The sequence below is a fragment of the Gorilla gorilla genome, chromosome 1, assembly GCF_029281585.2.
Source record: "Gorilla gorilla gorilla isolate KB3781 chromosome 1, NHGRI_mGorGor1-v2.1_pri, whole genome shotgun sequence".
NCBI lineage: Eukaryota > Metazoa > Chordata > Mammalia > Primates > Hominidae > Gorilla > Gorilla gorilla.
Window position 1 is genome coordinate 129,998,898 of NC_073224.2, and position 21,165 is coordinate 130,020,062.

The 21,165-nt window shown below is 44.3% G+C and overlaps 2 protein-coding genes across 4 annotated transcripts in view; both read right to left on the reverse strand.

Annotated features, from left to right (window-relative positions):
• GSTM2 (glutathione S-transferase mu 2) overlaps nucleotides 1-21,165 on the reverse strand; it is a 1,178,915-nt gene that overhangs the window by 764,166 nt on the left and 393,584 nt on the right. The gene's annotated exons all lie outside the window — the stretch shown is intronic.
• The window catches only part of LOC109025744 (myomegalin-like), a 66,506-nt gene continuing 60,162 nt past the window's right edge, over nucleotides 14,822-21,165 (reverse strand). The window contains exons 10-14 of one of the 3 annotated variants that reach the window (XM_063701537.1): nucleotides 20,960-21,076; nucleotides 20,168-20,394; nucleotides 19,082-19,225; nucleotides 17,857-17,995; nucleotides 14,822-15,879 (exon numbers count right to left, since the gene is read on the reverse strand). In XM_063701537.1, coding sequence (XP_063557607.1) covers nucleotides 15,734-15,879; nucleotides 17,857-17,995; nucleotides 19,082-19,225; nucleotides 20,168-20,394; nucleotides 20,960-21,076 — 773 coding nt within the window. In that variant the 3' untranslated portion in view covers nucleotides 14,822-15,733. The other 2 variants (XM_063701518.1, XM_063701499.1) reach the window with 2 other exon arrangements.

Consider the following 21,165-nt stretch of genomic DNA (forward strand, 5'->3'; position numbering starts at 1 on the left):
ATATGCCTGGGAATAAACGTGTTCAAGAAGTTGCAGTACTTGTACACAGACAACTACAGAACATTGCTTGAGGAGATTCAGGAAGACCTAAATCAATGGACAGACATCTTGTGTCCATGGGTTGGAAGTTGTAACATGGTTAAGATAAAAATGCAACTCAAAGCAACCCACAGATTCAATACAATCGTATCAAAAAGTGGCCTTTTTTACAGGAATGCCTAAGAAGAACTTCATATTCCTAAAAAATAGTGTGTCCCCCCAAAACAAAAGCAATCTTGAAATGCAAGAAGGAACATTTTCTATTCCAAAAGTCTTTAACTGCTCTAAGCAGTACTTGGTAGTCTTCAATATATAGGCTTTCACATCTCTTTTTTTCTTCTTTTGTTTCTGCACAGGATCTCACTCTTTCACCCAGGCTGGAGTACAGTGGCACAATCACAGCTCACTGCAGCATGGAATTCTCAGGCCTATGACATCCTAGGGCCTCATCCACTGATTCCTGGGACTACAGGCTCACACCACCACACCCGGATAATTTTTCTGATTTTCAGTAGAGATGAGAGCTCACTATGTTGCCTAGGCTAGTTTCAAGCTTCTGAGATGAAGCAACCCTCCTGCCACAGCCTTCCAAATTGGTGGGATTTGAAGCCAAGCCTGGCTGGCTTTCACATCTTTTCTATGTAGTTTATATTTCTTGATGCCATTGAGAGCCTGGCTGGCTTTCACATGTTTGCTATGTCGTTTATATTTCTTGATGTTATTGTAAATGTTTATTAAAGGAATCTTTTAAAAACTTTGTTTTGGCCAGGCGCGGTGGTCCACGCCTGTAATCCTAGCAGTTTGGGAGGCCGAGGTGGGCGGATCATGAGGTCAGTAGATCGAGACCATCCTGGCTAACATGGTGAAACCCCATTTCTACTAAAAATACAAAAAAGAATTAGCCGGGCGTGGTGGCGGGCGCCTGTAGTCCCAGGTACTTGGGAGGCTGAGGCAGGAGAATGGTGTGAACCTGGGAGGTGGAGCTTGCAGTGAGCCAAGATAGTGCCACTGCACTCCAGTCTGGGAGACAGAGTGAGACTCTGTCTCAAAAAAAAAAAAAATTGTATTAAAATTATATATTTAAGGAATTACATATATATATATATATATATATATAATACATATCCTTAAACTATATATGTTTAAGGAATACAACCTGAGGGCTACATATACATATACATAATGAACTAATGCCTACTAGTGAGGGGCTGTCTTGTGAGCAAACCCAAGGTCCCTGGCTTATGATGCCTTTGTCTAGAACGATGGAGGAATCAGCAAGTGGGCACATGGCAGGTTCTGTCTTTGGTGCGGGCATCTGCCCACTCGGGTCTCTGGCAATAGTAACCAGGCTTCACAATGGGTGAGGTGAGCTAGGAATGGGAAAGTGGATGACCTCAGATCCAGAGACTGCAGTTGTCACCTGGGGACCTGGCGTAGGCGTGGAGGAGTCTCCCACTGACTTGGCCCTGGGTCAATGCCCAAACATGCACAAGGACAGGACTCTCAGCCTCAATGTTTTAGGAGCCCCCAGTCTTCTAAAGAGGGTTTGTGGTGGGGAAGAATGTTCAACAAAACAGAAGAGTTATGGGTACTCTAGCTTGGCAACGGAGAATACTTCCTTGTGCTACTAAATGGCAATATTTGACAATTATGGATGACACAATTGAGCAACAGCTTTCACTGTTTAACAAGCAGTGTCTCTGGAACACTGGGTTAGTGCTGTCGGATGTTGACTGAAAAGTCAGTGGTTTGAGCCCATCCATTCATATTAATGTTTCTAGCTGATGTGACCTTCCATCTGAAGAGTCTCTTCCTTGGACCAAATATCTCTTAAAGCTTCTCTTCCTCTTGTCTCTTGTCTATTTTCTAAGGTGCCTCTTTGTTGCTTGGGGCAAAAAAAGTCCATTTTAAATCCACACCCAACAAACATCTACCCTTCCGTATCCTGGTTTTTAGGGTTTTGAGTTTGTTGTTTGTTTTCTCAGCTTCTCGTATTTGGAATACTGGAAATTCCTAAAGTGGAGAATGACAGAACGTGAATCACATCTATGGTGAAGCCACAGGCTCTGGATGAAAAACCTAATCTGCCAGGGTTTGAAGTTAAACACATTAATCTTCTGTGCCTCCATTTCTATCTGTCCGATGGGCTAAATCAGAACACTTAGGTTGTCCAGTGTTTAAATGAGCAGTGCAGGAAAAGCGTGGAGCCAATGCCTGTCACGTAGTAATTGGTCAACACGCATGAGCTCCTATCAGCACCATGGTCTCCAGCATTTCCATCAGGTTTTGATCTTTGAAATGTCCTTCTTGATATGAAAGGATCATTCCTCAAATATTCTCTAACCGATGGCCATGAAGTTGCTCCAATGTGTATTATTACAAATACAACTGCAGGGACCAGACTGACACATGTATCTGTCGTGCATCTCTTGTCTATTTCTCCGTAGACACCTGGAGATGGAATTGTCAGACCAAAGTATTTATACATGTTTGATTTTGCTAATTTCTGTCTAAATTACTGTGAAAAGAAAATATAACATGTCATACTTTTAACATTTTTTGAGAATTCTTTTTTTCTCCATGTTCTGGCCAAAACTGGGAAGTACTTGCCTACCATTTCCTCTGAACTCACTTTTGCCAACATTTGTGTAGTCATACAGTGGGATCACATTGTATGCAAGACATCAAACTCAAATCCTTGAATGAAAAGAGTGATTAAAATGACTGTATAAAAATTTATCTTCAAAATACAATGATTGCAAATATGTATGTGTATATAATTATATATATACACACATACATATATGGGAAAGGAATTTTTTATTTGGATACTTTATCGAAGTTATATATACTTGAAAATTTGTTTAGTAAAATAGCAGTCCCCTTGTGTACTCCCAGAGTTTCATCACATAGAAGCAATTATTTCGTTATTTATCTCCTTATGTCTAAATAGATATTATTACTTTTTGATTTTCAAGCTTAGGCACTACCTCTCCTTCACATACTTGCTCATCACCACCACCCCCAAACACGCCTCTCACCACCTTACCCTCCAACACGTTTGTGTCCTCGTTTGCTGGGTCAATTGCTACATTGTTATAACTTGTATATTTTATTCAGAGTTCAGTCACATTGGATATACATAGCAGGAATGAGAGGCCAGTATCTTCAGGGACTCTCTCTCAAGTAGATAAGCTTCAGAGATTTTTGTAATCTTTGGTCACTCTCCCCATCTTTTTCCTATTCCAGGTAAGTACTGGATCTGATGGGCCCAGCTCAGGTCAGGCACTCTCTCCTTGAGCAGGGGAGAGCTGGACATCTTCATGTGTAGTACCAGGAAGACACTGTCCAAAGAGGGACAGGTAGTTCTAAGACAGAAAAGTCCGTCTGGGGTACAGGTAGGCAAAACAAGGACGCACACACAAAAATTAGTCTGTTCTGTGAGGGGAGCATGCAGTAGAGGGTGGATTCAGAGTGGGAGGGGAGAGTTTTGAGAGATATGGGCCATGGATATCACTCTGTGGGCCGGAGCCACACAAGACGGTTGGGGTCTCTCAGGGGCAGGGAGCTGAGGAGGATCTGCCCTCCCCATCCTGGGAGACTGGTGAGGGGACTGTCCTGGTCACCAGACAGAAATGGGGTCTGGGCCAGGGCAGTTCTGGTGGGAAAGAAAGAACAGGACATCTCCTTAAGGAAAGGTCCTGAGTCAGGTCTTGGTAGGGAGGGAGGTTACCTTGGGCATTGGCAGCTAAAGATGGTTGGCCATATGAGGGCACTGAAATCTATGTCCTATAAACTTGTAGTTCTAGTAAAAGAATGACAGCAGTAAAGGGTCTTTAGGAAGAGGAGGTGGAAGACCTGATTTGGGTTGGGGGCTCCAAGAAGAATGTCTGCCTTGCTGTGCAGAAGCCTTCTGCATAACCTCCCTGGTCCCCTTGCTCAGTCTCCTGGACAGACCCCTGTGAGCCCTGGAAGTGCACAGTCAGCTCAGCCAAGGCATCTCCAGCCGGGACTCATCCCTGGGCATTTCTGTGGCCTTGGGTTCCCTGGCCTCCTCCAGGCCCTGTCTTGCAGGCAATCATCCTGCAAGGGAAGGGGGAAAGGAGGCTACCTGACAGTTAACTCTGAGTGGCTTCACAAGGTCCTGACTTAGCTCCTAGTCACTTGCAAACCTATATACCCCCATCTTATCCCCCAAAAGATGACAAGAAACTTTGCAGGACTCATGCCAGACAAATAGAGTGGGACCGTTCTGTAGAGCCAAGTTCTCAGGACATCAATAAGAGATGGAAACCACCTGCTGGAATGTGCCACAGTGGGAACCTTGGGGTCAGGGAGCAGTCACTGAACTGTCAGGGTGAATCCTGGCTCCTGGCCCTCACACACCCTTTCTCCCCCTCCCTCCTTCTCTCCTCCTGTCTGCTCTTTCCCCTCTCTCCCCTGCATCCCTCAGGTACCTTCCATGGGCCCTGACCCCTCCTTTTCAGAGGCTCCAAAGTGAGCCCTCAAAACACTTGGTAACCTTGGACATTTCCAAAACTGGAGAGACTTGACCACAGCATTTTTATGAGCTAGGAAGGTCCTCCAGAGCTCTTGCCTAAATTTTTCTGCTGATGAGAAAAGAACAAGAGTTTCCATCTGATCTGGTCCTAAGGCAACTTCTCTTTGGAGCAGAGTCTGGGCAGGAAGAAGGGGGTTGCCCAGGGCCCTGGACTTGCCCCTCCCAGCTGCTCTGCTCCTCTCCCCTTCACTGCGGGAGGCTGGCCAGGGATCAGGAACCTCTGCTCTCCACAGATGCTGGGATTCCAGGCTCAAATCTAAATATTGGTTGATTTAAGAGGCTAAGGGAGGCAATTCCCTGGAGGGAGGTGTCAGGATTTGGGACAAGAGCAGCATCTAGTTACCATCCACAGAGACCCCAAGGACAGGAATCCACTGGTAGCTGGTTGGAGGGGATCCCATGAAAACAAGACGAAACGCACGCATTAGTACTGGACCCAAGATCAGGAGATGACAAACTGCACTGTCCTAGGGGATGAATGAATTAGGGAATCCTGGAAGTAAAGTTTTTCATATAGGTCATTTCTTCCAAAGAGACACAGGGCAATGGCCCAATGACGTGAACAAAAGAAAACTCGGGGTCTAGGATTGAGGGGAGGCAGCCTTTTTAGTGGAGACCTGTGACCTGGAGGCCCAGGGTCACCCTGAGAGGGGAGGGGTCTTGCTGGTCGCTGGGTCTGGGACTCCAATTGCACACAGCCAGTGGCATGAAGGGTCTGTGACCATGATTGGGGCAATTTCCCCCATTCTGCTTATGGAGCAATAGAGAGGAACCTCACTGGAATTATACAGAAAGGTCCCAGTGAGACTTGAACTCTGATCACTGTATTCAGAGTCCAAAGTGCTCACCATTACACCATGGAACCTCACACTAGCTTATAACTGGAGGTAACTGAGTTCATACTTAGCAGCCGTAGTTCCCACACACCTATGTTAAGGCATTTCTTCTGATCCCTCAAGCAACACCAAGGAAGGTGGACCTGCAAGAGAGGAGTCATCCTCTTTCTCTCTGCCCTCTCCTTTAATCAACTTTTATCATTTCATTTGCACCTCAGAAAATGAGGCAAAATCCAGTTTGGGCTTAGGGCCAGAGAAGAGCCCTTGAGGCCTCCCTCATGGAAAACATACTCTCTCAGTTTACCAGAGTTTCCTGTATCAAGGGGAAATTTCTGCAAACAGTAGTGTTATATTCTTTTTGCCTTTCCTCTTTTCCCTTTGCCCAGGGAGGCCAGATGACTGTGAGAACAGGACTTGGGACTTCCTGGGTGCCTTGCCCCCTTCCTCCATGTAATAAATAATGGCTGACACCAAGCAAGTGGGATTGGGAGGCAGTGAATCTTTCATTTTCTTCTTCATATACTTCTATGCATTTGTTTGGTTGGTTTTGGCAAGATTTTCTCACCAGAAATGGAGATTTGTTGGATTTAAAATAAAAAGTAATCAGCCATGTTTTACATTTCTATAAAACACTCAAACCAGGCCATACTCCCCTGCTGTGCCTCAAAATCAACCATAAACTGTTGAGGTCAGGAGGCAGGGCCCTGACACTTAAGCACAGTGTGTTTTCTCAGAATTGGCCAAGTTGATGCCATTCCAATTTCTCAATATACCACAACCCATTAATTGCGGTTTTTAAAAGTGTACATGTATTTTTACCAAAACCCCAGGGCTTCAGTGTTCTCAGCACACAGAAAGCCAATCATTGAGACATTGAGTATTGCTGAGGAAGAAGGCTTTAATCGGGTGCTGCAGCTGAGTAGACGGGAGATGAGTCTCAAATCTGTCTCCCTGATTGACTAAAGTTAGGGGTTTATATAGCGCAGAAGAAACGTAACTGTGTGTGGGAAAAGAGGAACTAGGGAGGGGTGAGGAAGCACTCGTGATGAGTGAGGGGACTGGCATCTCATTGTCTGGATGCTGTGATTGGCTGAGTTTCAGGTCTCTGATGCTTTTTGAGAGGCCTGAGAGTCCTTTCCTGAGGAAGGAACTCAGATAAAATAAATATAAGTTTGTTTCATAGAATGGCTTGACCTCAGGAGTTTGAAACCAGCCTGGGCAATATGGTGAAACCCTGTCTCTACCAAAATACAAAAAACAAAAGAGGGTTGCTTCCAAGATGGCTGAATAGGAACAGCTCCGGTCTACAGCTTCCAGTGAGATAGACACAGAAGACAGGTGATTTCTGCATTTCCAACTGAGGTACCTGGTTCATCTCACTGGGACTCGTTGGACAGTGGGTGCAGCCCACGGAGGATGAGCCAAAGCAGGGTGGGGTGTTGCCTCACCTGGGAAGTGCAAGGGGTTGGGGGATTTCTTTTTCCTAGCCAAGGGAAGCTGTGAGTGACTGTACCTGGAGGAGCAGTACACTCCTGCCCAAATACTGTGCTTTTTTCCACTGTCTTTGCAACCGACAGACCAGGAGATTCCCTCTTGTGCCTGCCTTAGCAGGTTCCATGCCCATGGAGACTTGCCTGCTGCTAGCACAGCAGTCTGAGATCAACCTGGGACACTGGAGCATGGCAGGGGGAGGAGGTTCTGCCACTGCTGAAGCTTGAGTAGGTGGTTCTGTGGTCACAGTGTAAACAAAGTGGTAGGGAAGCTCGAACTGGGCGGGGCCCACTGCAGCTCAGCAAGGCCTACTGCCTCTAGATTCCACCTCTGGGGGCAGGGCATATCTGAATAAAAGGCAGCAGACAGCTTCTGCAGACTTCAACTCCCTGCCTGACAGCCCTAAAGACAGCAGTAGTTCTCCCAGCAAGGCATTTGAGCTCTGATAATGGACAGACAGCCTCCTCAAGTGGGTCTCTGACCACCATGTAGCCTAACTGGGAGACACCTCCCAGTAGGGGCTGACGGACACCTCATACAGGTGGGTGCCCCTCTGGGACAAAGCTTCCAGAGGAAGGATCAGGCAGAAATATTTGCTATTCTGCAGCCTCTGCTGGTGATACCCAGGCAAACAGGGTCTGGAGTGGACCTCCAGCAAACTCCAACAGACCTGCAGCTGAGAAGCCTTCCTGATTAGAAGGATTAACAAACAGAAAGGAATAGCATCAACATCAACAAAAAGGACATCCACACTAAAACCCCATCTGTAGGTCACCAACATCAAAGACCAAAGTAGTACATAAAACCACAAAGATGGGGAGAAACCAGAGCAGAAAGACTGAAAATTCCAAAAACCAGAACGCCTCTTCTCCTCCAAAGGAACACAACTCCTCACCAGCAAGGGAACAAAACTGGATGGAGAATTAGTTTGATGAGGTGACAGAAGCAGGCTTCAGAAGGTCAGTAATAACAAACTTCTCCGGGCTAAAGGAGCATGTTCTAACCCATCACAAGGAAGCTGAAAACCTTGAAAAAAGGTTAGATGAATGGCTAACTAGAATAAACAGTGTAGAGAAGAGCTTAAGTGACCTGAAGGAGCTGAAAACCACAGTATGAGAACCTCGTGAAGCATAAACAAGATTCAATAGCCAATTCAATCAAGCAGAATAAAGGATATCAGTGATCAAAGATCAAATTAATGAAATAGTGAGAAGACAAGATTAGAGAAAAAAGCTTAAAAAGAAATGAACAAAGCCTCCAAGAGATGTGGGACTATGTGAAAAGACCAAATCTACATTTCATTGGTGTACCTGAAAGTGACGGGTAGAATAGAACCAAGTTAGAAAACACTCTTCAGGATATTATCCAGGAGAACTTCCCCAATCTAGCAGGGCAGGCCAACACTCAAATTCAGGAAAGACAGAGAATGCCACAAAGATACTCCTCGAGAAGAGCAACTCCAAGACACATAATTGTCAGATTCACCAAGGTTGAAATGAAGGAAAAAATGTTAAGGGCAGCCAGACAGAAAGGTCGGGTTACCCACAAAGGGAAGCCCATCAGACTAACAGTGGATCTCTCAGCAGAAACCCTACAAGCCAGAAGAGAGTGGGGACCAATATTCAACATTCTTAAAGAAAAGAATTTTCAACCCAGAATTTCATGTCCAGCCAAACTAAGCTTCATAAGTGAAGGAGAAATAAAATCCTTTACAGACAAGCAAATGCTGAGATTTTGTCACCACCAGGCCTGCCTTACAAGAGGTCCTGAAGGAAGCACTAAACATGGAAAGGAACAACCGGTACCAGCCACTGCAAAAACATGCCAAATTGTAAAGACCTTCTACGCTATGAAGAAACTGCATCAATTAACGTGCGAAATAACCAGCTAGTATCATAATGACAGGATCAAATTCACACATAACAATATTAACCTTAAATGTAAATGGGCTAAATGCCCCAATTAAAAGACACAGACTGGCAAATTGCATAAAGAGTCAAGACGCAACAGTATGCTGTATTCAGGAGACCCATTTCACGTGCAGAGACACACATAGGCTCAAAATAAAGGGATGGAGGAAGATCTACTAAGCAAATGGAAAGCAAAAAAAAAGCAGGGATTGCAATCCCGGTCTCTGATAAAATAGATTTTAAACCAACAAAGATCAAAAGAGACAGAGAAGGCCATTACATAATGGTAAAGGGATCAATTCAACAAGAAGAGCTAACTATCCTAAATAAATATGCACCCAATACAGGAGCACCCTGATTCATAAAGCAAGTCCTGAGAGACCTAAAAAGAGACTTAGACTCCCACACAATCATAATGGGAGACTTTAACATCCCACTGTCAATATTAGACAGATCAACGAGACAGAAACTTAACAAGGATATTCGGACTTGAACTCAGCTCTGGACCAAGCGGACCTAAAAGACATCTACAGAACTCTCCACCCCAAATCAACAGAATATACATTCTTCTCAGCACCACATCACACTTATTCTAAATTTGACCACATATTTGGAAGTAAAACACTCCTCAGCAAATGTAAAAGAATAGAAATCACAACAAACTGTCTCTCAGACCACAGTGCAATCAAATTAGAACTCAGGATTAAGAAACTCACTCAAAACTGCACAGCTACATGGAAACTGAACAACCTGCTCCTAAATGACTACTGGGTAAATAATGAAATGAAAGCAGAAATAAAGATGTTCTTTTGAACCAATGAGAAGAAAGACACAACATACCAGAATCTCTGGGACACATTTAAAGCAGTGTGTAGAGGCAAATTTATAGCACTAAATGCCCAGAAGAGAAAGCAGGAAAGATCTAAAATTGATACCCTAACATCACAATTAAAGGAACTAAAGAAGCAAGAGCAAACAGATTCAAAAGCTAGCAGAAGACAAGAAATAACTCAGATCAGAGCAAAACTGAAGGAGATAGAGACACAAAAACCCCTTCAAAAAAATCAGTGAATCCAGGAGCTGGTTTTTTGAAAAAAATCAACAAAATAGATAGACTGCTAGCAAGACTTATAAAGAAGAAAAGAGAGAAGAATCAAACAGATGCAATAAAAAATGAAAATGGGGATATCACTACCAATCCCACAGAAATACAAACTACCATCAGAGAATACTATAAACACCTCTACACAAATAAAACTAGAAAATCTAGAAGAAATGGATAAATTCCTGGATACATACAGCCTCCCGAGACTAAACCAGGAAGAACTCAAATCCTGGAATAGACCAATAACAGGTTCTGAAATTGAGGCAATAATAGCCTACCAAGCAAAAAACTTCCAGGACTAGACAGATTCACAGCCAAATTCTACCAGAGGTATGAAGAGGAGCTGGTACCATTCCTTCTGAAATTATTCCAATCAATAGAAAAAGAGGGAATCCTCCCTAGCTCATTTTATGAGGCCAGCATCATCCTGATACCAAAGCCTGGCAGAGATACAACAAAAAAAGATAATTTTAGGCCAATATCCCTAATGAACATTGACGCGAAAATCCTCAGTAAAATACTGGCAAACCGAATCCAGCAGCACATCCAAAAGTTTATCCCCCATGATCAAGTCAGCTTCATCCCTAGGATCCAAGGCTGGTTCAACATACACAAATCAATAAATGCAATCCATCACATAAACAGAACCAACAACAAAAACCACGATTATCTCAACAGATGCAGAAAAGGCCTTTGGCAAAATTCAACAGCCTTTCATGCTAAAAACTCTCAATAAATTAGGTATTGATTGAATGTATCACAAAATAATGAGCTATTTATGACAAACCCAAGCCAATATCACACTGAATGGGCATTCCCTTTGAAAACTGGCACAAGACAATGATGCCCTCTCTCACCACTCCTATTCAACATAGTATTGGAAGTTCTAGCCAGGCCAATCAGGCAAGAGAAAGAAATAAAGGGTATTCAATTAGGAAAAGAGGAAGTCAAATTGTCCCTGTTTGCAGATGACATGATTGTATATTTAGAAAACCCCATTGTCTCAGCCCCAAATCTCCTTAAGCTGATAAGCAACTTCAGCAAAATCTCAGGATACAAAATCAATGTGCAAAAATTACGAGCATTCCTATACACCAAGAACAGACAAACAGAGAGCCAAATCATGAGTGAACTCCCATTCACAATTACTACAAAGAGAATAAAATATCTAGGAATCCAACTTACAGAGGATGTGAAGGACCTCTTCAAGGAGAACTACAAACCACTGCTCAATGAAATAAAAGAGGACACAAACAAATGGAAAAACATTCCATGCTCATGGATAGGAAGTATCTCGTGAAAATGGCCATACTACCCAAGGTAATTTATAGATTCAATGGTATCCCCATCAAGCTACCACTGACTTTCTTCACAAAATTGGAATAAACTACTTTAAACTTCATATAGAACCAAAAATAGCCCGCATAGCCAAGACAATCCTAAGCAAAAAGAAGAAAGCTGGAGGCATCACGCTACCTGACTTCAAACTATACTACAAGGCTACAGTAACCAAAACAGCATGGTACCAGTACCAAAACAGAGATACAGACCAACAGAACAGAACAGAGCCCTCAGAAATAACACCACACATATAAAACCATCGGATCTTTGACAAACCTGACAAAAACAAGAAATGGGGAAAGGATTCCCTATTTAATAAATGGTGCTGGGAAAACTGGCTAGCCATATGTAGAAAGCTGAAACTGGATCCATTCCTTACACCTTACACAAAAATTAACTCAAGATGGATTAAAGACTTAAATGTAAGACGTAACACCATAAAAACCCTAGAAGAAAACCTAGGCAATACCATTCAGGACACAGGCATGGGCAAAGACTTCAAGATTAAAACACCAAAAGCAATGGCAACAAAAGCCAAAATTGACAAATGGGATCTAATTAAACTAAAGAACTTCTGCACAGCAAAAGAAACTCTCATCGTAGTGAACAGGGAACCTAAGGAATGGGAGAAAATTTTTGCAATGTATCCACCTGACAAAGGGCAAATATCCAGAATCTACAAATAACTTAAACAAATTTACAAGAAAAAAACAACTCCATCAAAAAGTGGGCAAAGGATATGAACAGACACTTCTCAAAAGAAGACATTTATGCAGCCAACAGACATGAAAAAAACGCTCAATATCATTGGTCATCAGAGAAATGCAAATCAAAACCACAATGAGATACCACTCACACCAGTTAGAATGGCGATCATTAAAAAGTCAGGAAACAACAGATGCTGGAGAGGATGTGGAGAAATAGGAATGGTTTTACACTGTTGGTGGGAGTATAAATTAGTTCAACCATTGTGGAAGACAGTGTGGTGATTTCTCAAGGATCTAGAACTAGAAATACCATTTGACCCAGCAATCTCATTACTGGGTATATACCCAAAGGATTATAAATCATTCTACTATAAAGACACATGCACAGCCATGTTTATTGTGGCACTATTCACAATAGCAAAGACTTGGAACCAATCCAAATGTCCATCAATAATAGACTAGATAAAGAAAATGTGGCACATATACACCAAGGAATACTATGCAGCCATAAAGAGGGATGAGTTCATGTCCTTTGCAGGGACATGGATGAAGGTGGAAACCATCATTCTCAGCAAAATATCACAAGGTCAGAAAACCAAACTCCGCATGTTCTCACTCTTAAGTGGGAGTTGACCAATGAGAACACATGGACACAGGGAGGGGAACAACCCCCTCTTGTGGGGTTGGGGGCTGGGGGAGGGATAGCGTTAGGAGAAATACCTAATGTAAATGATGAGTTGATGGGTGCAGCAAACCAACATGGCACATGCATACCTATGTAACAAACCTGCACGTTGTGCACATATACCCTAGAACTTAAAGTATTAAAAAAAAAAGATCATTTCTTTGAATAAGCGTTCTGTTCTTTGCTCCTTCTCAATCCCCTCTTTAAGGCCAATAAATCTTTGATTTTCTCTTTTGAGGCCCTCTTCTAGATCTCTTAAGCATTCTGTGTTCCTTCTCATTCTTCTTTTTCTCCTCTGACTGTATTTTCAAATAGCTTGTTTGCATGCTCACTAATTCTTTCTTCTGCTTGATCAAGTCTACTGAGACCCACTAATGCATTTTCCAGCTCCAGGATTTGATTTTTTTCTCTTACTTCAGTAATCTTGTTAAATTTCTGATATATTTCTGAATTGTTTCTGTGTTTTCTTGAAGTTCATTGAGCTTTCTCAAAATAGCTATTCTGAATTCCCTGAGAGGTTACACATCTCCATCTCTCCAGGGTTGATCACTGGGTGCCTTACTTGGTCCATTTGCTGAGGTCATATTGACTTCAATGTTATTGATACTGTCGATGTTTGTCAGTATCTGGGCATTGAAGGATAAGGTATTTATTCCAGCGTTTGCAGTCAGGTCTTGTTTGTACCTGTCCTTCAGAGGACCTTCCAGGAATTCAAAGTGGGCTGATGAGTTCCCTAAGCCAGTGAATCACTGCAGCCAGTTTTGTACTACAGGGCACCCTAGGCCCAGGTACAATGCAATTCTTACAGATTCCTAGGTCCCCAGCCCTGTGGACTTGGGGAAGATCAGGGATTGTTCTCTGCATTCCCAGGTAAAGCCCCTAGCTTACTTCCCTTTCTTTCCCCCAAGCAAAAGGAATCTTTCTTCAGGCTGCACTGCCTGAAGTGTGGGGAGGGGTGATACAGGCATTCCCCATAGCTGCTGCAGCTGCTGCCGTCATACTGGCTCACACCTCAAGTCCAGGGTCTTCCAGACCTATGCAGCATCAGGGCTTGCCCAAGGACTGCGGTCACTACAGCCTGCCTGCCACTGAAATTTATTTGAAGCCCAAGAAATCTCCAGTGATAAAGCCAGCCAGAACTTTGCTGGGTTCTTCCTGCTGGGGCAGCTGATTCCCTTGTGGCCCAGGGTGGGTCTAAATGCTTCTTTTGTGGGCACCAGCCTGGAATCAAGTGCTGTGGGGTTCTGTCCAGTGCCGTGTGTCACTATGGCAAGACAGGTACTAAGTTTCATAAAGTCCCACACTTTCCCCCTTGTCCCCAAGCCACTAGATTCTCTCTCGGCGATGCATTTCCTGTGGTTGGGGGAGAGGTGTCATAGGCAATGCAAGACTGTCCTTCCTCCCTTCTTCAATGCATCTTTTCTTGTTAGCATGTTAAAACCAGGTGCTATGATCTCTCACCTGGTTAGCCCTTGTGAAAGTGTTTTCTTACATAGATAGTTGCTCAATTTGATGTTCCTTCAGAGAGACCATTGCTGGAGAATTCTATTCTACCATCTTACTCCACCTTCTACCTGTTTTTATTTTTTAAATGTTTCTAGTACATAATTGTGAAGTGATAGCTTTATTTTAATCTTGGGGATCAAAAACATGTAGCTAAGAACTTTTCCCAAGGAATATTTTAAAATTTTTACATCAATGTTTATGGAATGACATACTTTTTGATTCAAGGTTCTTAAATGTAGTTTTAGTTTTGATTCAATGTTATAGAACACTGCTTTTTTAAACTGTGATCTGCAGCCCACATGTAATGGAATCACCTGGGGTGCTTATATTAAAAAAATGCAGATTCTAGGGCTCACACCAACTAAATCTCCTGGGATTGGAGACCAGGAGGTAGCTCCTATAATCTCCACAGTTGCTTCTAAGGTACACTAAGTTTAAGAACCATTCTTTCATATTTTCAGACTGGGGATTCTTACAAAATGACAAAGAAGGAAAACCTTAATCTTTTAAAGTTAGAGTTCAAGCATTAGACTATGTGCTTCTTAAACACAGTTTGTCTTTCCCATTTTCTCTTTCCAGTTCTTTATACTGTCAAGGGATTGGTGCAGAAATGGGAAACAAAGCAGTGAAAGAAAAACTATTTATTTCTTTATACACATTTTGCTTTAATAATCACCAAAGACTTTCATTTTCTGTCACCCACCCTGTCCACCAGTTATGTTGGCCTTCAATATATGGCGATAGCAACATATATAAATCTATATCATACATTTATACACACAAACACATTCTACCAGCACTGTGAAGACACAGACTAGGCTTTACCAAGGCTGGGGGCCTCTCCCATGCCACTTAAAAATGAGCACAGGTTTGCTCTATGCAAGAATTTCAACAGAGTTGGTCTGGCCATCAGTCTCCAATTTCCCCAAGGTAAGATAGGATGACAAAATGGGACAGCATCTTTGAAGTGAGGTCAGTCCAATTTGGATATCATAGAAGAAAAGAAATAGGATGTGCTAGGTTAAGCCTGAGATGGTATCTGGGAAGTCACCACATTCATGATGTGAACTCAAAGAACGCAGGTGCTACAGTGCAGACCAAAACTCAGCCTGACTCGACCCAACAGGGTCAGGTGTGGATCTGTGAGTAGTGCTCACTGAGCCCCCGCCAGCAGTGTCCGGCAGGGCACCGCTGCTCAGTAGTGTGCTTTTAGGACCTGACAGAGGAGCTCCAGCATTGGGACCACGTGCCCCATTCATCGGAATCAGGGTCCTATATCCACTGAGTTTTCCATCTCAGGACAGCTGATGAGGCAAGAAATGTGCTCTTGCTAGTTCCCAAGCTGCTGGGGCTGTTGAGAGGCAGTATCACAAAACCTTCTACGCAAACTACACATCTTTTGCTTAGTGCTGGGCCAAGTGGACCTTGGCTAATGGTATTCCATAGCTGTCAGAAAGGCTTTCTGCCTTTTTCCCAGCTCCACCAGGATACATCTCTGACTCCCTCTTCTGGACCCTCCAGTGGACTTGGAGGAATGAGGCCCAGATGCTCCTCAGCAGATAGGTAGCTGCACAAAAGGGGGACAGGCCAACCTTTCCTGCTGTTTTAAGGACTTCTGGTGGCTGCGCTTCTTGCATGGTTCCTGGAAGGCAAGGGTCACAAGGCTGGAGTACACAGCAGAGCCCTTAGGGATTTCACCTGCAGACAAACATAAAACAAACCAAATCAGTGTATATCGCCAGGCCCTACTGATGGCTACCTGAAGCAGGAGTGAGAGCTACATGGTGACCAAAGCCAGGAGCATGGTGAGAGCCAGTTAAGAGGATGAGCTAAGAGCATGCGCTGCAGTCTGGAGGAGCAACAGGTGCCCGAGGTTAGGGGGAGCCTCCCACCTCCCTGTGTGCTGAGATCCCTGCTCCAATTCACTGCACACTGTGTGGCTGTATCCTACCACTCCCTCTTTAGGGGCCAGGTGACTCTCCAAATCACTTTTTCTCAGCAGAAAGAGGCCTTTGCCATCTCCACCCAAGAAAGAAATGCTTAGCATGAAACATGCACATATAGAAATAGCCTGTTGTAGGAAGAAGAGGACATTCTGCAGGGAAGTCCTCTGTTAAGTTTATGTCCAGTCACCATAATGAGGGTGTGGAGGGCCCAAGTCCACAGGGACCTCAGAGCTCAACTAAGTCCAGTTCCATCTTTGACAGATGAGGGTGCAGCAGTCTCACAGAGACTAAGGGACAAGCCAAAGCCACACAGCAGTTAGTGATAAGCCAGAGATTAGAACCGAGGCCTCAGGTTCTTTCCAGTGATCTATGGGAGGTGGAGGGGAAAGCTTCCACACTGGAGAAAGCCAGTGGATACTAGAGATTTTTGGGTTACCTTTTCTGGGACAGGAATAAGGCTTTACAGAGGCAATCCTGTAAGTGCTGCTCTAAAGAGGCTCAGGAAAGAGAAGAATTATCAGAGAAAAATAAAAGGGAATTAGTGAAAAAATAAAAAAAAAAGAGCAAGTTAAACTGGCCCAAGTCATTTTCACACTATGGAGATCAACATTGTCTCAGGTTATGGTTCAGAAACATTTCTAGGAATATGCTCAATTGCTTATGGCAAAGCTTTGAAGTTCACGTTAAAAGGTTTAGTTTCTGATTTTTAACCACTTCATATACCTCAAGTTTTTCTTCAAAGCACTTCCTAGGGAATGATTAACACTTAGTGTTTTAAGTAAATGTAGATAATGTCTGGTACATATGTAATACTTTTCCCGTGAAGGTTCAGTTGTTATTTAACAAATTCTCTTTTAGACCAATGAGACCCAACAGATCTCTTTTGTCGTGTTACTTAAAGATACAGCAAAATCAAATTGCTGTTCTTAACCCAGGAGTGTGCAGTGAAATCAGTTTATTAGGTTGCAAATTGCTTTTACTTTTTCATGAAGAGAAGAACACATAACTGGCCTCAAGATCCCTCTACCAAAAGCTCATTCAGAGGCAGACTCCTGAATGTCTAATGACTTCCAGAGTGAGCTGAATTGCATTTCTCCAGTCTCCTGACCTGACATCAAAGAAGAAAAATTGGAGCAAAAAGGAGAGATGAGGACAATGTGAGAGTGAACCAAGATACAGGGGCAGGAGCTGACGGGGTGGGAGGGTGATGGGAACAGAAACTATCAGGAAGCTCACTGAGGACTTGTGATCTTGCAAGTGGACTGAAAATCTTCTCCTGGAAGGCCAAAGCAGGCCAAGCATCGCCTACAAGATCTGCTAACAGATGGTGATGGGTGGGGGACAGGCTTGGTGCCTCTGACTGGTGCAGTAGTTTCCTTACCTCTAAGTTAGTCCTTGCCTTCTTTAAAACATCGTGTGTTCTGGCTACCGAAACAACAAAAGAGCACCACGGAGTAGAAATCACCAGCAGAAATTAACCCTATTTGCTTAGCGTGAGAATTCTAAAGCATTTATTTCTTTCTAGCTATTCAGTTTGGAGTCTCCTATCCACCCCGTCCTCCCCTCCCTTTGCATCCACAATTGCTCGTGGCACAGGAGGTTTGGGGACATCAAATCAGTCTCCACTCCCAACATCTCCAAGCCCACCTGGTCACTGCTCATCAGCAGCACAAGTGCGGCATTGGGAAGACTGCCTGTTTCTTCCCCCATTCCCTCTCAGGGAACCTACGCTGGCTGACGATGAATTGCTCCATGCTCTCCTTCTGTTGGCTGGCAGTCTTCAGATGCTCAGCTGTGCTCTGAAGGAGCCGCTCCTGTTTGGATACTTTGGTTCTCAGTTCCAGAAGTTCCCTTTCTGTTGATTCTCCCTGGATAAGAGGAACAGACTCTTACTGACCAGGCAGAAGGCCTAAAGCACCCTGTGCTTTGTGGCTCTTTCCAGTTCAAAGAAGGATTCTACAATCTTCTCAACCCTCCTGAACTGGATTTCCTCCTTCACAGCCTCGAATACCTCCAGCTCAGGACAGTTTAGGATGAGGCCATTAGGCAAGAATAATGAGACTCTGGAATTCCCCATGCAGACTAGCACAGGCCTACACACCTGTAGCTTAAGAGAACCTTGCCTCAGGCTGGTATCAAACTCCCAACTCTGAAGAGGACCTTGCTTTAGTCCTGATATCAGTTCTGTCACTCTCCCTTCACAGGTAAGATTGAGAGTTCAGAAGTGTTATGCTGGGGAGAGAGATCTGGACTCAGGCAAGTTTGCAAGTTTGTAAATATTTGTGCCAACATGAAGATGGCACAACACCCTTTCCCTGGAATTAGCATAGTTGGATCCAAAAGGTATTGGTGACATTGACCTGGAAGTAGAATCCCTGGGGAGGGGATCCTGAAACCTGCCTACACAAGGGTCTGCCAATCACAGTTAGCCTGAGCTCTGAGCAGATCCTGAGGGGAGGCTGACTTTCCCCAGGCCTGGTCCAGCGATGCCAGCTTAAGTTGTATGTTGGGATTCCAGGCAGTGGCTAAAAAGGCTCAGTCTCATGGGGCATTCTGTGATCATTTGACCACGGGACCTGTGGGGTGGGAGACGGGTGCTGAAGCTTTAACTGAATTTCAGCTCATCCAAACTTCAGAGAGGTAAAGAAACTGAACATTTATGGATTGCCAGGATTATGATGTCTCCGCCTTCTCCACACTCCTTCCTCTTCTTCTTTGATTTCTTATCCAGGGGTCAGGGGGCTGGTGGGGAATGGGATGTATTTAGAGCTGCAATGAAAGCAGCCACCAAGGGTCAGAGATGTCCCTCCAGGGACACTCCTCTAAGTTCGTGTCTATCCCAATTCACTATGTGGCTCCTGATTTTCTGGAAAAGCTGTGACATTGAGGAGACAGAACAGTATTGGAGGGCAGGAGAACTGGGTTTGAACCAAGAAAGGACACTGGCATCTTACCACTTTGCCAGGCAGCACAGGGATGTGGGTGCTTGGCAGGGCCACTCTCCAGAACATGGTGAGGAGGGAAGCCGACTCCTCTAGGGCATGGTGCAGGGCACTGGTGCTGCTCCGAAGCTCATGAATGCCTTTGCTGCCTAGCACCTGGGGAAAGGTAACACGACAGGAGCGGAGAGATTACTTTCTTCCCCCTGCATGGGCTCAAGCTTCCTTTGTGAGTGAGGCACAGAACATGGGCCTGCTTGAACCTGTGAAGCCCTTGCACAACCATTTGCAGCTCTCAGAACTAAGGTGCTGCTCCCTTTACCAGGAATGCCTTCCTCCACCTGCAGAACCCATAAGGCTTTCAAAACTCACCCCACTTGCTATGTCCTCTATGAACCTGTTACCTTCCTTGCCTGAGAAAAATGACCACATTTGCATTGGCGCTCTCACAGCACAAAGGATGACTTCTCATACTGTGCCTGTAGCCCCGTACTGTGCTTATCTACTTGGGTGTGTGTCTTGCCCTCTAGTGTGGGGGCTCCGTGGAGGCAGGGCTGTCCCTATGCATCCATGGGTCTCCAACAGCTCAGACAGCACAGCCACTGGTGCCTGGTCTCTCTCACTGGAAAGGTGCTCTGAGAAGCTTTGCTGACTACCTTCCCTCCCTGTATGCAGTCTGCACAAGGAAATGCCGTGGCTGTCAGGCTTCTCACCCCTTCCACATGTGGGGGCCATACACCTGCAAATCCTTCAGTTTCTGTCCATCCCATTGAGTTGACTCTGCCCACAGATGGTCATGTGCCTGCAAGACTATGGTAGATAATAAGCTACCAAAGGCTGCTAGGCAATGCCACGTGTTTCTGTGGGGCTGAGGGGAAATATCCAGTCAGCTATATATGGAACAGAGCAGAACTCACAGTGAAAATAGGAGATAGAGAAGAAAGGGCCTGGCTGCTATGCATGGAAGAGGAAGCCTCAGCTGTTGAGAGATGCAAAGCATGGAAAAAAAACAAAAAAACAAAAATGGTGGGAGAAGGAGTTAACATCAAAGGAAGAAAGGGCACAAGGAAAGAGTGCACCTAAAGCTTCAGGTGTGATTACTCCTGTGCCTTGGGCTTCAAGGCCAGGGAAGCTGCACGCTGATCTCACAAGAGACACTATCTTTTTGACCAGCAGCTTGCCCTCTGCAATCTGCTGTCTTAGGGCACTGTAGTCATCAATGTGGCCAATGACATGGCGGCCATGCTTATTGGCAAAGTAGCCATCAGTAGCATCACCCTCCAGCTTGCGAGGGGTCTTCAATACTGGAGAAGTATCCAAACCCAAGCCTAAAAAAGAAAATGACAACACAACAGAATCTTCTGTTATTCATAATGATATCCTCAGTTTGCTCCAACTAAAAAAGGGGCAGGGAACAAGAAAAGGACGAGGCTGGGAACAAGAAAGGAAGCCTTGGAATTTGCAAGGGTGGGGCAAAGTCCATAGAGATCTTCTGGCTTCTATATTTTTATAATCTTTCTTACATTATCTCTTAATGATAAATTTGCCAAGAGACAATTTTTTCCTTGGCAAATGAAACAGGATGAATCATAATAAATAATAAGCTTCTGGGTAGAGAAGACACAGACAAGGAAATCAAGCTGGATACAGAGAACATTTTCAAGAATGGAGAGATTATGGTGCAATGAAGCAAGAACAGCAGTAGGAAAACTACAGGAGGATGAACAATGGCAAGAAAGGCAGCCAAGAAAGTGCAGGGAGTAGGGCTAAAGGCTTTGGGGCATGCAGAGAAAACTCTCTAAATACAGATAATATGTTTACAGACAAGAAAAGGTTGTTTGCATTAATCTCTTTCCATCATCAGTCCCTGGGCCCTTTAGTTGCCATATTTACCATTTGCTCTGTTGATTATGGCCGTTTCTGAGCCAGGAGTAGAGGAAGCAGAGTTGGGGAAGACCAGAGCTGGGGAATTCATACCAACATCCCAGACTGGAGGGGACACAGCTGAATCTAGGGGGTAAAGGCAACCACAGTTTTCAGGAGCCCTGGAACACACTGCACGTGAAGCACATGCACACCTAGCTGTCCCCACTGAGACC